This window comes from Panthera uncia, chromosome F2 (assembly GCF_023721935.1).
Source record: "Panthera uncia isolate 11264 chromosome F2, Puncia_PCG_1.0, whole genome shotgun sequence".
Classification (NCBI taxonomy): domain Eukaryota; kingdom Metazoa; phylum Chordata; class Mammalia; order Carnivora; family Felidae; genus Panthera; species Panthera uncia.
In genome coordinates this window covers 53,968,259-53,985,581 of record NC_064812.1, presented here as the reverse complement: position 1 = coordinate 53,985,581, position 17,323 = coordinate 53,968,259, and the positions used below count along the sequence as shown (strand labels likewise).

General features: G+C 38.9%; 2 protein-coding genes across 5 annotated transcripts in view; both read right to left on the bottom strand.

Moving 5' to 3' along the window:
* MRPS28 (mitochondrial ribosomal protein S28) overlaps nt 1–10,260 on the bottom strand; it is a 106,358-nt gene extending 96,098 nt beyond the window's left edge. Inside the window, exon 1 of the mRNA XM_049633620.1 lies at nt 10,012–10,260. Coding sequence (XP_049489577.1) covers nt 10,012–10,227 — 216 coding nt within the window. The 5' untranslated portion in view covers nt 10,228–10,260. The remainder of the gene's footprint in view (nt 1–10,011) is intronic.
* Nucleotides 10,261–13,205: 2,945 nt separating this feature from the next.
* TPD52 (tumor protein D52) overlaps nt 13,206–17,323 on the bottom strand; it is a 109,881-nt gene continuing 105,763 nt past the window's right edge. For 3 of the 4 annotated variants that reach the window (XM_049633618.1, XM_049633617.1, XM_049633615.1), the window contains exon 6: nt 13,206–15,943. In XM_049633618.1, coding sequence (XP_049489575.1) covers nt 15,827–15,943 — 117 coding nt within the window. In that variant the 3' untranslated portion in view covers nt 13,206–15,826. Of the gene's footprint in view, nt 16,003–17,323 lie in introns of all 4 variants that reach the window. The other variant, XM_049633616.1, reaches the window with a different exon arrangement.

The window sequence follows — 17,323 nt, the reverse complement described above, 5'->3', positions numbered from 1 at the left end:
CAAGGATCCCTCATGCTGCGCTTTTATAACTCCCCATCTTCCTTCTGATCTCCACCCCCATCTCTAACTTTTAGCAACCACTGATCTCCATCTCAATAATTTTGTCATTTCACGAGTGTCATAAACAGACTCATACTGTGTAACCTTTCGGAATGGGCTTTTTTCACTCAGCATAATTCCCCTGAGAGTCATTCAATTTGTTATGTATATCAATCATTTATTACTTTTTACTTCTAAGTAGTATTCCATGGTATGGATGTACCACAGTTTGTTTTATCATTCAACAGTTGAAGAACATCTGGGCCGTTTCCAGTTTTTGGTGATTACAAATAAAGCCACTATGAACATTTATATACAGGTTTTTATATGAACGTAAGTTTTCATCTCTCTGGGATGAATCCCCTGTGTGCTGGTGCACACATATCTCCTTTAGTAGAACCCAACCGTCTCAATTTGGGTAACCAGCCAGAGAAGAGCTGCTGAACTATGACTCCTGGAATGGAAGTCCACCTCTGATTATCTGACAGTGGCCAAGAGCAGAGTGCTTTAAAAAGCAAGGCAAAATCCAAAATGAACCAACATTGCTTAATTTTATTCCCAAATCCCTACAAACCAGGCTCCACTCAACCGTGATAGTTTCCTTTATTTCATTTGTTATTTAATGCCACCAGACAAAAGCAAACTTAAGGGACATAATCATGTTATTAAAATTATTATTGGGGCGCCTGGGTGGCTCAGTCGGTTAAGCGTCTGACTTCAGCTCAGGTCATGATCTCACAGTCCGTGGGTTCGAGCCCCGCGTCGGGCTCTGTGCTGACACCTCAGAGCCTGGAGCCTGCTTCAGATTCTGTGTCTCCCTCTCTCTCTGTCCCTCCCCTGTTCATGCTGTTTCTCTGTCTCAAAAATAAATAAAAACATTAAAAAAAAACCAACTTTAAAAATTATTATTAACATAGGGGCACCTGGTTGGCCCAGACGGTAGACTATGCAACTCTTGATCCTGGGGTTGTGAGTTTGAGCCTCACACTGGTGTAGAGATTACTTAAAATAAAAGTGTTTAAAAAATGCTTTAAAACATTTTTTTAAAATTATTACATAATCAAAAGAGGAAATTTCAATATAACCTTGAAAAAAAAAAAAAAAGAATACCCAAACACCTTAAAAGAATGGAGATTTCTGAGCAAAAACGAAAGTTAATAAAGATACACAAAGTTAATGCTGACTTGGGAAGTCACTAAACAACCTGAAAGAGTATGATCAGATCATATGACCACCCATGAAACAAAATACATACAGAATATATTTAGAATATATTTATCTTTTACTTTAGGAAATGTATAGTATAATTTATAAGCATATTATAAGTGTTGACTTTTTCCTAGAGATTTATACCTACTTCAATTCACTCCTATCATTTTTTTGACTAGTAATTTTCTCTAAACATGCTTTGAAAATGTTAGACTCCACTGTGAAACTAAGCACTTCAAAAGACTTTCCTTACTAACTCAGGGATAACTCACCTAGAATTTCATAATGTAAAAACCAGCTGGCACCATGGTTAAAATCAGAAATCTTTTTCAACATTCCTTTACATATTCGTTTTTAATTTTTTTAATGTTTTATTTTGAAAGAGAGAGACAGAACGAGAGAGACAGAGGAGGGGGGCAGAGAGAGAGAGAGATGGAGACACAGGATCCAAAGCAGGCTCTAGGCTCTGAGTTGTCAGCACAAAGCCTGACAAGGGGCTCAAACTCACAAACTATAAGATCATGACCTGAGCTGAAGTTGGTCACACAACCGACTGAGCCATCCAGGTACCCCTACATAAAATACTGGTATAAGGTGCCTGAGTAGCTCAGTTGGTTAAGCATCTGACTCTTGACTTCAGCTCAGGTCATGATCTCACAGTTCATGAGTTCAAGCCCCACATCGAGCTCCACACTGACAGTGTAGGACCTGATTGGGATTCTTTCTCTCCTCTCTCTGCCCTGTTCTCTCCCTCTCAAAATAAATAAATAAACTTAAAAAAAAAAAAATAAAGAGAATAAAACATTGGTACAATTTTTAAGTCGTCAATATAAAACTAGTGAGAAAAAAAGGGTAAATAAAACTAAAGAATATTACTACTATAAGAATTTAGTAGGCTTAAAATTTACTCTAAAAATAAGAGAATTTTCCCCCTGATATTAAAACAAATCCTTTAAATAAGGTATATTTTGGATTTTTTTGGTATTCTGGGAGAACAAAATATCTGATTTACATGTTCTGTCTTCTGGAACGTTCCAACATTTTGAAATAAAAAATACCAGTAAGAAATATTCATGAAAAAATGAAAAACATATTTTTTAAAACCTGCATGAAAGCTAATATGTTGCTAAAATAAAAATATAAACTGTCTTGTAACATTACTATTCTATGTAAATAAACTAACATAGTAAAATGTTATTCTCTTATCTTAAAAGAATAAAACGTTCTACCGTGTGGTCTCAAAACCTCTCGCAAACCATTTTTCAATGTGCTGAAAATCATATGCTACCCTCTACCGTTGAGAAACAGTATTATTCACAAAGCAGAAAACTAAATATTTGCTCAACTATTGCCACCTTGTGGCTAAAAGATGGGTCATCTGCTATAGCATAGCTTCCAATTGGCTTAACAGATTCTACAAATCTCTACTGTGTAAGTGACATAACAGCATCAGAGGTTTTAAAATATTTCTTTAGGGATGCCTGGGTGGCTCTGTCAGTTAAGCATTCCACTTCGGCAGGTCATGATCTCGTGGTTTGTAAATTGGAGCCCGGAGTCAGGCTCTGTGCTGACAGCTCAGAGCCTGGAGCTGCTTCGGATTCTGTGTCTCCCTCTCTCTGCCCCCTTCCCACTCAGTCACTGTCTCTCTCTCAAAAATAAATAAACATTAAAAAAAAAAAAAAATCTTTAGAAAATAAATAAAAATAAAATATTTCTTTTAAAAAAAAAGAGGAAAATGTATCTAAGTTAAAAAATATATACATAGCAGGGGCACCTAGATGGCTCAGCTGATTAAGTGTCAGACTCGATTTTTGATCTCTAGGGTTGTGAGATGGAACGCTGCATTGGACTCTGCGCTGACAGTCCAGAGCGTGTTTGGGATTCACTGTCTCCCTCTCTCCCTGCCCGTCCCCTGTGCATGCTCTAAATACACACATACATACACACATACATACATACATACATTTAAGAAAAACAATAAAAACATAAATAAAAACATTAAAAAATATATATTTTATATATATGCATACATACTTAGCAAACATTTACCAGGTCGTCTATACATAAGAGTATGTCATGCTGAGGGCACCCAGGTGGCTCAGTTGGCTAAGCATCTGATTTCTGCTCAGGTCATGGTCTCATAGTTCATGAATTCGAGTCCCACATCCAGTGAGCTTGAGCCCCGCTTCAGGAGTCTCTCTCTCCCTCTCTCTGCCCCTCACTCACTCGCACTCTCTCTCTCTCAAAAAAAAGAGTATGTTGGTTACAAAAATGAAAGGAATTGGTTCCTACCCTCAAAAAAACCCCACAAAGAACTAGTAGAAGAGATAGCTAGATAAACCAGTATTAAAGGTAATAATAAACCAAAGAAAAACAGAAGTGGGTAAGTAAGCATGGGATGAGGATGGCACTTACAAACAACAGCATTTCAGGTCCTTTAAATCTGAGATCCCTCTAACTAGTAGCTTCAATAAAATCTTAGGATAAGTATTTCATGATGAACTGCCCTTGATTAAATCACCCCCACAGGGAATGTTCCTTTTTGAGAAAAATTTGCCTCGCTCTTACTGAATAGCACTTACTTCTGGAGGTACACATACACATACCTACATTGGCACTATGTTGGCAAGGATAAGAATTAAATCAATGGGTATAATTTCAACCTATTGTTGAGTATACACACATATTGTTAAATCTAATAACAGGTCACCCAAGATATTATAACTGTATAAATTTAATTCCAATTTGCATCAACAAATACATACTTAGTCCCTAACTTATGTGCAAGGCATTATGCAAAGAATCAAAAGAGTGAATAAAAAAATGATTCCTAATCTCCAGGGAACTACAATCTAAAGAACAGGATAGAACAAGTACTCCAATGACTTCAGTATAACTTAAGAGTTGTGTGTGTACCATAAAGGGAATATCAAATAAAGTTCCAGGACATTCAAAAGGAGTTTTGCCTGGTTGATGAGATGATAAACGCCTCGTGGAGAGATGATTTTTACAATGGAATTTGCAGGTACAGAAGCTAATTCCAGGGGAAAGAACAAAGACCAAAGGAAAAAAAAAAACAACAATGATTTGTTTAAGCAACAGCAAACTACTTACACGGAGAAATATTTTTGAGCAGAAACTGTTTTACAAATGAAATCTTACATATAAACCCAATATATATGACATAAATGTAGCATTTTCTGAGGATAAAGTATATTTTATGGCTCAAATTGATAGCACTTACTTATTATGAAGTCAAAAAACGTGATGATGGGGGTGCCATGGTTAAGCAGCCAACTTCGGTTAAGTCTGAGGGTTCAAGACCCGCATCAGGTTTTAGGCTGACAGCTCAGAGCCTGGAGCCTGCTTCTGATTCTGTGTCTCCCTCTCTCTCTGCCCCTCCCTCTCTCTCTGCCTCTCTCTCTCTCTCTCTCTCTCTCTCTCTCTCTCAAAAATGAATATTTTTAAAAAGTTTTAAAAAATGTGAACATGAAGTTATTGTGATAAAAATCACAATTTGATATCAGTGGTGAAGAATAACAACCCCAGTTCCCAATTTCTGTATTTTGTTTTAAGGGCTCAATATCAAGAAATATCCGATATGGAAAAAGAGGTGAGGAAACAGGCATTTTCATGCATTCCAAGTGGGAGTGTGGTGCAAACAAGTTTTATCTACCAAAGCTCAAATTACCTGTACACTTCTGCCCCAGCATATATCCTATAAGTATGCAAAAAATATGTAAATGCTCACTGTAGCAGGTCTGTATTTAAAAAAAAAAAAAAAAAGCAGAAAACAATCTAGAATCTCATTAATAAAGGCCTCATTAAATAAATTACAGTACATCTATACCATGGAACACCAAGCAAATTTTTTTCAATGAGGTGTATATACATTACACATATGTAATGATAAGAAAAAATATTCAAAGTTATACTTCCGTGAAAACAGCAATTTTCAGCAGCAGCAACTAAAATATACTGGGTGCTTACTAAGCATCAGACACTTGTGCTAAGTGTTTAAATAATAAATTCATTTAATCTCATAATAATTTCATGACAAAGAATTTTTACAAAAAGGGAAAAGATATACGTATATTAAGTAATTACCCAAGAAAACACAGCTAGTAAATGACAGAAGAACCAGGATTCAAACCGAGACTATCTGAATCCAGAACTTATGCTTTTTTTTTTTTTTAACATTTATTTGTTTATATTGAGAGAGAGAGAGAACGCAAGTGGGGAAAGGGCAGAGAGAGGGAGACAGAGAATCCCAACCAGGCTCCACACTGTCAACACAGAGCCCAAAACGGGGCTCCATCTCATGTACTGTGAGTCTCATGAATGGTGAGATCATGACCTGAGCCAAAATCAAGAGTCGGACGCTTAACCGACTGAGCGAGCCACCCAGGAGCCCCCAGAACTTACACACTTAAAACAGTAATAATGTAATTCACAACAGTACCAACCAATTTGTGGGTTTTTTAAAGTATATATATCAATAATTAGCTTGCACTTATAAATGTACATATAAAATCTATGGAGGTATGAAGTACGCATTTTAAAAATACACTCCAGGGGCGCCTGGGTGACTCAGCTGGTTAAGCGTCCTACTTTGGCTCAGGTCATGATCTCCCAGTTCGTGAGTTCAAGCCCCACACTGGGCTCTGTGCTGACAGCTCAGAGCCTGGAGCCTGCTTCAGATTCTGTCTCCCTCTCTCTCTGCCCCTTCCCCACTCATGCTCTGTCTCTCTCTCTCTCTCTCTCTCTCTCTCTCTCTCTCACTCAAAAATACACATTAAAAAAATTTTTTTTAAACACACTCTGAAGGCATTCCTTATTTGCTGCAAATAGTTTCCTTTGTGTGACAACTCAAAAACAACAACAACAACAACAACAACAACACAGAACAAACACACATACATACTCCCAGCCTGGAAAGTGAGGGGAAAAAAGGAAAAGAGGGCTTTTACATTTCACATTTATAATCTTCAATGCTATTTGAATTTTCCTTTTAAAGTAAGCAAATACTATTTTTATACTTTTTCAAAAATTTCGATCATAGAACAAAGATGAACTTTATTCATCTTGTAAACTCAGGATATTTTTCCAATTAATAGATTCAGAAACTTCACAAAGTAAAGCAAAAGCTTTTTCATAAAGTTGAATCTCTTTCAACACCTAACAACCACTCATATTGCTCATTATAAATATAAGTCAGAAAAGCACTAAAAACTTCCAATAAACACTAAAACTAATGTATTTTCACTTTTATTACTCTTAAAATTGTTTTTGCTCAATTACTATTCTGGACAAGCACACTTAATAGATGTGCGCAAACCTGCACTATTCTTAGCTAGACAACTGTTTGTAAGCAGTTAACAGATTTCAATTTAGACAGCCCAGGCATAAGAAATTTCAAATATGCACTATGTGCACTATTCTTTCATTCACCCATTTAGCAAACATTTATTGAGTGCCCACTAAAGGCCAAGGTGCTAGGGATGTAACAGAACAAGTCAGACAAGGTGTCTTCTCTCCCCTCTGAAACTTATGTTCTAGTGGGGAAAAAAGCCAGGAAAAGCTTTGTTCTGAAGTATGCACGTTGCTCTGGACCCACAAGTTAACATATTAACGACTACAAATAACCTTAAATTGAGATTAAACAGAAGGACAGGTTTTTTTTTTTTAAGTTTAATTATTATTAATTATTTAGGTAAGCAGTAAGATTTCATTCAAAGAACATGTAATCCTGAAAGCTAAGGCCACAGAAGAGCTAAAATGTACTGAGTGAGCTAAAGTTGGCTCTGCAACAGTCACTGGGCTAAGAGCACTTCAAATGTTTTATTTCATGCAAACTCTCCCATAACCCCAGTGAGAGTTATGCCCATTTTGAGATAAGAAAGCAAACTTAAGATAGGCTAAGTAACTTGTCCAAAGTTAACTAGCAAGATGGCTGAACCAGTCTCTGAATACTGACCTTCTGAAACTGAATGGAAACTCTAATATCTGTATTGGACTGGGTCCTGTACAGCAGGCAGCAGGCTGATGATGGAATGATGTGTATTTAATCTTGCAGACAGTGCAAAGGAAGCTTTAAAAGATTCTCAACCAAAGCAAAAAGAGTATCTCATTAAATCTGCCCAACTTTAGGAAGGTAACTGTCCACTGTATATAATGGCCTAGACCAGGGAGCAACTGGAGTCAGCAGCATCAATTAAAAATGGGTAAAGGTGGAGCGAGGGGAGAGTCTGGGTGCTCAGTCGGTTAAGCGTCGGACTCTTGTTTTCAGCTCAGTACATGATCTCAGCCCCAAGTTGTGAGATCCCGCCCCAAGTTGGGCTCCTCACAGACAGCACGAAGCCTGCTAAGGATTCTCTCTCTGCCCCTCTCCTGCTTAAACACTCTCTCTCTCAAAACAAATAAACTTTTTTTTTTTTTTTTTTTTTAAAGAACAAGTAAAGGGATCCATGTAACTGTAAATGCTCCAAAACTACCAACTCTTTGAATGGAGACTACAGCCCAGCCTCCTGATCACCCCCCTCCCCAGGGAATTTTCCTTCCTTCCATTAAACCAAGATGTTGAAAAATCCTGAATAATAAGTGAACCAGCATGTCGCAACCAAACACATTTAACCTCCACCTAGTAGAATAATATTTTCTAAACTGTGTTAGGTAGAGAACAATTGCCCAGAGAGACTCCACTCAGCCTGAGCTGGACTGAACAATTCTGATATGCTGGGAATGGCAAGAAACCCTCCAGCTTCCTCTTGGATGCTTAACTGACTGAAAAGTTAAAGGGAAAGGAAGGTAATGGAATCCTGATCACTCTCAAATACCTTGGTTGGTTCCTTCAGTAAACAAACATTACTGCTTACCATATGAAATCCGCAAGTACGGTCATCATGTGGGGTTTCAAATACAATACATACAATGCTACAATTTCACTCTTGCCACAATTAACTCAGCAGTTGAGAAGTATTTTCTGGTAGTTTCTGAAGGTGTTTGGAATGTTGTGATAAAGCATGGAGGAAGGGGTATAAATGAGAAATGATGGAAGATGAGAAATAGGGAAATCCCTTATCTATATAAATATCTGGGGAATGTAAATGAATTACACTTATGTTTCCTACTTTACCACACGTAATCCTCAAAGTCATCCACCAAGGATGGATCTAAATCCATCCAACAGTCAACTTCAGGTCAGTCACTGGCATTCTTCTCGGATTTTATGACTTCTCCAGGTACAGTAGACAAATAATGCCCCCTCAAATACGTCCACATCCTAATCCCTGGAATTTGTGACTATGTTACAGACTTTGGGTGGGCCCAAAGTCATCACAAGAGTCTTTAAAAATGGAAGAGGCAGAAGAGAAGTCAGAGCGATAGGATGTGAGAAGAACTCAATGGGCTGTTGCTGGCTTTGAAAATGGTGTAGGGGGACAGTAAGTGAAGGAATGCAAGCATCCTCTGCAGGCTGGAAAGGCAAAAAAACAGATGCCACCCACAGAAAGGAACCAACCCTGTCAACATCTCGATTTTAGCCAAGTGAGACATCAGTCAGACTTCTCACCTACAGCACTAAAAATAATAAATCTGTTGTCTTAAACCACTAAATCTGTGGTAATTTGTTAGGGCAGCAAATAGAAACCTAATGCACCAGGCTTCTCCTAATCCCTGGATTTTAGGAAATTTTTGTCAATAACTATTAACAATTATTTACTAAATTCCAGGTAGTTTCCTATAATCCAGGACACAACCTGTCTGTGAACTGTTTGGTGCTGGTCTCCAAAGAAAGTACAAAAATTGAGAGTGTTTATTTTTACATAATTTACCATGGCCACACATCCAATTTCATGTCTGCTGAATTTAGTAATAAAAAATTGTGTCTCATTGGGGTGCCTAGGTGGCTCAGTCGGTTAAGACTTCAGCTCAGGACTTCAGCTCAGGTTGTGATCTCGAAATTCACGAGTTCGAGCCCAGCGGCCGGCTCTGTGCTGACAGCTCTAAGCCTGGAACCTGTTTCAGATTCTGTGTCTCCCTCTCTCTCTCTCTCTGCCCCTCCCCCGCTCGCGCGCGCGCGCGCGCGCTCTCTCTCTCTCACACTCAAAAATAAAAATAAACATTTAAAAAAATGTGTCTCGTATTTATGTCTATCACTTCCAGTTCATTTATCTAGTAATTTCATCGTATTTTACAAACTATTGCCTGAAACACATGGAAAAAAATTTTAACGTCATTTACAGAAAAGGAAAGCGAAGCATTGATCAATCACTTGCTCAAGTTCGTAGAGACAGTAATTCTCTTCCACCTATCCACTGAATTAACAAATACTTATAAAGAGCCTCGTACACCAGACACCAAGCTCCACGCTGGAACTTCTGTGTATAAAGGACTCCAACAGCAGAGAGGCCTGCCTCTCCCGGGGTAGAGCCCAATTCGTCTTTGAGTCCCAGGAGTCTCCCCAGATCGCCGAACTGGTAGCGCGTCCTGCGGTTTTCCCTTCCAGCACTCACCCAGGAAGACGAGCGCAAAAAAGAGTGGGGACAAAGCAGGTAAAGGCCGCAGGAAGTACAACCAACCGAGAAACATACCAAGAGCTCTCTTGGTTCCAAGTAGCCCGTTGCAGGGCCAAGACACACCCCTGACCCCAGCTCCACCTCCCAGACCAGGCTCCGCCCCGACTCCCGCCCCACCCACCACGCGGGAGCTCGCCTCAAACCCCAGCCCGGTCGACGGTGTGTCTGGCGTAGTGCCGCAACTCACTCTCTTCTGCGGGAGCTCCCCCTTTCGCCACAGCTCTGAATGCCGCTCCAAAGCGTTCGCGAAGCCGCCTGGGCGCCTTTTAGGCTCTGGGGAGTCGGAACTCTCACCCCCGGAGCTACTCTCAGTTCCTGCGCCTCGACAGGGCCGAGAGAAGAGAAACACTCGCAGGAAATGGCTCTCGGCAGTGACTGCACGGGTCCGGCACAGCGCCGCCATGACGGCTCCGAAACCTCTGACCTTGTACCTCTCCGCAAGCGCGCAGGTCACGGGGCGGAGCAGCGAATGGTCCACCCACTTACAGAGCCCTGATGATCCCTGGGCATGTTGTAGTCAGTTGATGCAGGGTGGGGGGGAGTGTGGCCACTGGGGGCGGTGCGGCAGATGGTTAAACTACAATCGGTGGATTAAATCGTTGGTGCCCGAGGGGCCGCCTGCTGACCGCGATCTGCTAAATTTTACGCGGAAAGCGTTTTTGACTCGTAGGAATTTCGTTCCCCAGGGCATCGCTTGAACCTTGTCCTGCTGTAAATTCTTATAATGCGACACTTGCTAGCCCCGCCGCCTGGGTTTTTTCTCCAAATGGCCGGAAGACCGGTTTTTCGGGTCTCTGCTCAAATAGGTTCTCCTTGATTACCATATTTAGAATTGGAAATCCAAACGCACTGTCGGACTCTCCTGGTTTCCTTTATACCATGTAGCATTTTCAGTATGGTCTATGGTTTAATTATAATTTGTTTTGCGTCCGCTGTCCCAAATTTGTAAACTCTTTGCTGTTGGGTCCCTGACACTGGGCACGTAATAAGGCTCAACGAACGTTTATGAAATCCTGGAGCCAAGGTTGTTTTTTTCACTTCTGAGATCAGTCCACTGACGTTACAAAATTTAACTACAATTCCATCTAAGGAATTAAAGTTCAGAATGTGCCTAAACCTGCACCACCAGAGACCACACCATCACTCATGATTTTCTCCCCTTTTCCCCACCAACGTTAATTCCCAGAATTTGTCCCTTTTCAAAACCCAGCCTAACACCATATTTATACGTTTATTTCCTTTTACCATATATGAAGTCTTACCTGAAACGTGTTTGCATTATTATCGGTGGCTATTTCTACTTATACTTCCCTTGAAGAAAAAGTGGTAAATTGTAAAGTGCATTGGCCAGTGACCTTATGAACCCCTTAGTTCTAGGTCTGACTGTAATCCTGATCTCCGGCAAACCAATGTAATGTTGACTTCCTCACTTGTAAATCCAATCCATTAACCCCTCTGCTAAATTTTAAGTGCTTTGTAAATTTAACTAAATCAATAGCTACAGAACACATGGGATTACGAAGGTCCCAGCCCTAAATTTCAATAGATGTATGATATTCATATCCTACCTCAGTCAGATGACAAATTCCTTGAGGATTATGAGAATGGGCATTTTAGGACAAATCCTGAGGTTTTTAATGTATAAATGTTTGTATCAACTGTCTTCAAGTTATGCTTAGTTCTTTACCTTTGGTAGAGCATCAGTAGTTTAAGGACTGGACAAATCTAAAAGGAGATCTCTACACACTTTGTCCTAGCCTATACCAACTGTAACATCAGCTCTAATGGGAGTATTTTAACATCTTGATGGCACCTTAGGGATTCTGATCCTGTTCTACTGGTTGCACTATGCGTTCTTTCTTGCTTTATTAAAAACACAGGCCTCTCTTTCCCTGTAGCTTGTAAATTGTTACTACGTAGCTTGCAAATTGTTAGTACATTGTAAAAATATTAGTAATGGTGGATGACAAGGAAAGTAAACAGAAAATGGCTCCTTATCTAGTGGTTGTAATTTCATTTATAAAATGGTTACACTGCCACATCCTTGAGGAAAGAATTAAGGGAAATGAGTGAAAATGCCCAACACTTACTGAAAGCTTAATAAATACTGGCTATTAATGTCTGGGTGGAGGTGACCAGGAAGTGATTAGAAGTTCATGCCTCTTAAGCATACATAAAAACCTGGAAAGTAGAGATAACAGTATTACTCTAAAGATGGTCATTTCAGCCATAGAGATAAATAAAATCATTGAAAGAGTCCACGTAGATCAATAGGGATAGGGAATAACATTAAGGAAACTGGAAGAAGAGATTATCAGAAAATAGTCAAACTGAAAAATAAGAATAGAGAACTGATCCTAGAAACCAAGGGGAAGACCAAAGCATCATGAGCATCATGAGTATTAAAGCAAAAGATCATACCCACTTATAAATATTCCTTTGAGCCTATTCTTTTGAACTGACAATTACAAAACGGTCAGGCTTTCCTTTATGCTAGGAAAACCACCAAATTAAAAGAATCACACTACCAACCAACCTCATTATGTAATAAAATTTACCTAGGAGAGTTGGCAAGAATTTTAGTCACCAAATAGCATTTACTTAAGTATGAAGTCCTGGCAGGTGATAGGTACCTGCAGGCCCTGCCCTCTGGAGGCTTACAAACTAAGAGTGAGTTCTTTTGGCTCATTCTGATTTGGTTCACTTTGATTTCAGAATCAGAATATGGAAATTACTTGTATAAGGTTTGCAAATTTACTTAAAAGTGATGCTTTAAATATATATACTTAAGTTTATTTATGGGGGGGGGGGGGGGGGGGCAGAAAGAGTGGGAGAAAGAATCCCAAACAGGCTCAGTGTTGTCAGCACAGAGCCTGACGTGAGGCTCCATCTCATGAAATATGAGATCATGACCTGATCTGAAGTCAAGAATTGGATGCTTAACCGACTGAGCCACCCAGGTGCCCCCAAAGGGATAATGCTTTATATTAACTCTAACCCAACATGGTCTCTATAATTAATCCAATTACAATGGGACAGTCCCGAATTAATGGCCAAATGTTTCTTCACAAAACAATCTGATTTTTCATCTGGGTCTTAAGAGCTATAAAGAAACACATGTGATCCTGACATAGGACTTTATGCAGCAACTCCTCTGCCTAGATACAGCAAATAGTCACTTACAGTCAACATGTAGCTTATTCAATTTTGTTTGACACACTTGATTCCATACAGCTACTTAGGGTTTTTTTTTCCATATCTAGGATATGAAGTGTCTAGACAGAAGTTGTATAATGGACTCACCTCTTTCCTTGACAGGTAATACATACAAAAGGACCCATACCCAAATTACAGAATTTTTATTGTTTTCAAATACTATACAAAAAAAAAATAATAATAATACAGTGTGCATTTAATTAACAGATCCAGAGACAGTGATTCCAAATTAAAGATGTATTTTCTCTATTTCAATAGTTTGAGTTACTAAAATGATAATCCAGTGAATTCTCCTCTCTTTTATTGATTCCTTTGGCCTCATAAACATAAGAATTCTTGCTTTATTTTCCACAAACTCCATAAATTGAAGACATTCTTTTGTAAAAACGGGTTAATTTCTGGGATTATTTTTCTTCTATTACACTTCTTGAATTCTTCAGTATGTGAGATTTCACTCTCAAGTTGCTGTTTCCTCACAGTGTCAAACACAAAATTCAATAGAGTGACCAGGACCTCTCTGGTATTCTTAGTAATCGCTATGATAATCCAAATTTGTTAAATATCTGTGAATTTGTAATATTGAATCTTCCACAAAGACTATTTTGAATAATATTTCTAAGTCCAATGTTTGTTTTTCTAAATATCCTCTCGCTTTTTACTCCTTCTTCTAAAATACAGAGTACTTTGCAATCTGTTAAATCATTTTAAAAAGTAAATACAGGTAGATGTCTTGAAAAGTGATTCCCCAGTTTTTTTCACAACAATCACCAATACCCACATACACCCATCCCATTTTCCAACCCTTGTGCTATCATTTCTCACTAAAAAAGTAAAAAGATTTGAGTATATTTCACTCAGCTAAAGAAATTTCCATCTTACTCCATTTTGTCTTGTTGAAAGATAGTAATGGGGCAGGACACCCAAGAAACAATGTGATGAAAAGATGATGTTGTGATTTTTTTTTTTTAAATGAAAGACTAGTTGGAAAAAAATAACTTAACAGTTATGCTGAGTAACCAGAGTATTTCTATAAAAAGACAAATTTCTACAGATCCACTCCTCCAGGACAATGCTTCAACAACTAGGACATTTGCCTTAAAGCCTCTTTAAGGAAAGAATTTATATGTTAGTCTAACACCATTAAGCAGTGATTTAAAGCAGATAGTAAAAATAATGCTTTTGTGTTTTTTTTGCATAGACACCAGTTGATTATTTAATACAAGCTGTTTCCAGACCATTGGTCTCACAATAAATATTGAGACCTATACTACTGATATACAGAATTTATTAGGCTTTTCACATTTAATAGAGCATATTTTCAGTTGCATCTAAAGTGCTATAACAAAAGCTCTAGCAATCAAGAATGGTAGCATGTTACTTATGACAATCGACACTTGTGGCTTTTCAAATTTGGTTTTCATAAGATAATTTATCCTGAAGTAAATCTAGTCATGCTTTTAAAAAAAATGCCTTAGGTCACTCCAAGCTTGGCAATTAACATTTGGCATAAACAATAAAACAATCACAACTTGATAAATAACAAATACAACATTATAGGCCATAACCATACACAGAATAATGAAAAGGTAATAGTGATGAATAAGTAGCTATTAGAATAGAGTACCTTGGCCTCCATGCAGATACTTTGAGAGGCTTTGGTTCATTCAGCCCTGCCATTTTTTCAAAATAGGGGGCAATGTCTACAGTATCATTGTATAATTTCTAAGACACTGAAAACAAGTAAGTAAAAAACAGTGTGTTGATTTTCATTAATGCATTAAATCCTCAGGAGTTACCACCAACCCCTTATTATAAAATCTTTTCAAGTTTTTTAGTCCTACAACTTTGTGTGCTTATTTTTAAACGGTGCTGAATGAATTAAATGAAGACAGCAATGTTTCCCCTAACGTGATTGATTACAGCTAAAAATCTTCCAGGCTTTCGAATGGAACATTTGTTGAGAGTGTTCATATTTCAACTTACTAAGAATTACAGTATGCTTGCTTCAGAATGTTATTTTGCAATTTACTCTGAAACCAAAAATTTAATCTTGTGAAAAATAAGTTGATATAAATGGCATAATAACAAATACACTAAAATGGTTACTGTCACAAAGGGTGACACGGATAAGATGGTTCCACTCTGGAGTCACCTAGGAGTTTGAATTGCTGTACATGTTGTCACTTACAAACCATAACAAATTGGATGTAGAGCTGATTTATTTAGTCTGCTGTCTTCAGACACACACGATAGAAGATACCTCAAACCAGAATGTTTACTCAAAAATATATTTTGTAGCTGGTAACTCTTCCCTTGGAGGTAAAGAAAATTATGCCAAAACTTTTAATAACCAGAATTCAGAGAACTTTAAATTTTAGTTAGCAATCAAATATACAGAGGTTCAAAGAGAAAACAAAGAAAATCGTTTTGAAGACAAAGATCAAACTGACATCCCAGATCCAGAGCAGTTTTATAAAGTAGGAAAGCAGTTATGAGCAACCTGACGATTTTTGGATCATTCTAATGAGGATCCCCAGGTATTACATGTGTTTTTACAACAGTGTTTCCTATATCGGGGGCCTTAAATGCACATGAAAGGGTGTTTCCCAGGAACAGAGGTGAAGATACTTTTATGGTGTTCAACCCACAAACTATTTGGTCAGATAAACATGTAAAGCTAAGTAAAAGCACATCCGGTGGGAACTGAGAGCAATGAGTGTTGACATGATGTGCTTGGATGCTGCTTGCAGCGGCTGGCAGTGGGCGGCATCACACAGGTAAGCACCTCACAGGCCCCCCTGCGTCTGCTCCGGAAGAGGCTCCGAGGTGGCACTGGCATTTGCAGTTGAATTCAAGACTTCTCCGAAATCCCCACCAGCAGGCTTGGTTCCCCCTACCTTAGACTTTTAAAAAAAAAGTGCAAAAAGGACAAAACATCATGAAACGAAACGCTCAGCTGACGCTGCAAAAAAAAAAAAAAAAAGTAACTCGGATTTTACTTTGAGGAACACATAAATCAGGCACCTAGCAGCCCAGTGACTGTTCTCTGCATGTACGGAATTTAGTACTGTTGCAACATTCGGTGCCGCGTAATAGAAAACCGTGCAGTCTTCTCTGCTGAAATACTCCCACCCCTCCTCTTTTTTCCCACCTGCTCAATGCTCGTCACAGGGAAATTTGTCTGAAAACCTTTTTCAGACCTCTTATTCTAAAATACCTACTGAAGTCTCTTTATATTTGGATAGCACTTCGTATTCCATCCAATTGTTCATTGAGCTACACTCATTCAAGAAATACTAAATACAACAAAGGAAAGAAATATATATATATATTTTTTTTCCCCCCCCACTTATGGTGTAAACTTTCTAACCCAGTGCTACTTACGGTGTGCTTTAATCATAACACACAGACTGACTCCGCGACACCTGGGAGCTTGTTAGGAAGAGTCTCAGACCAACCTCCCCGCCTCCAGCTACAAAGATCTCCAGGTGCTTCTTGACAAGTTAAAGTTTGTGGAGCATTACTCCAATTGATCTGGCCTGATCTTGTCAATAAACATTTGTCTGCATGAAGAGGTCTACCATACATTTGGATAATACTTTATGTTTTTCCAAACCTTTATGATGTCACTTCATCCTTAATAACACTGATGTATCTATGCTCTCTCTGTTACATCCTTAATGACCAGCAAGACAGCTGACTAACATTAAGAAACCAGTCAACAGGGGTGCCTGGGTGGCTCAGTCGGTTAATCATCCAACCTCGGCTCAGGTCATGTTCTCAAGTCCCGCGTCGGTCTCTGTGCTGACAGCTTAGAGCCTGCTTCCAATTCTGTGTCTCCCTCTCTCTCTGCCCCTACCCCACTAGTACTCTCTCTCTCTCTCAAAAATAAATTAAAAAAAAAAATTTTTTTTAATTAAAAAAAAAAAAAACAGTCAACCAACAATGAAACTCATAGGTTTAACTTGACTTGCTCTTAGCTCAATCTTTTTTTTTTTAATTTTTTTTTTTCAACGTTTTTTATTTATTTTTGGGACAGAGAGAGACAGAGCATGAACGGGGGAGGGGCAGAGAGAGAGGGAGACACAGAATCGGAAACAGGCTCCAGGCTCCGAGCCATCAGCCCAGAGCCTGACGCGGGGCTCGAACTCACGGACCGCGAGATCGTGACCTGGCTGAAGCCGGACGCTTAACCGACTGCGCCACCCAGGCGCCCCGCTCTTAGCTCAATCTTAACCGACTAGCCACAGACACATTATCGGCTGGAATCTTGTTGAAATTTT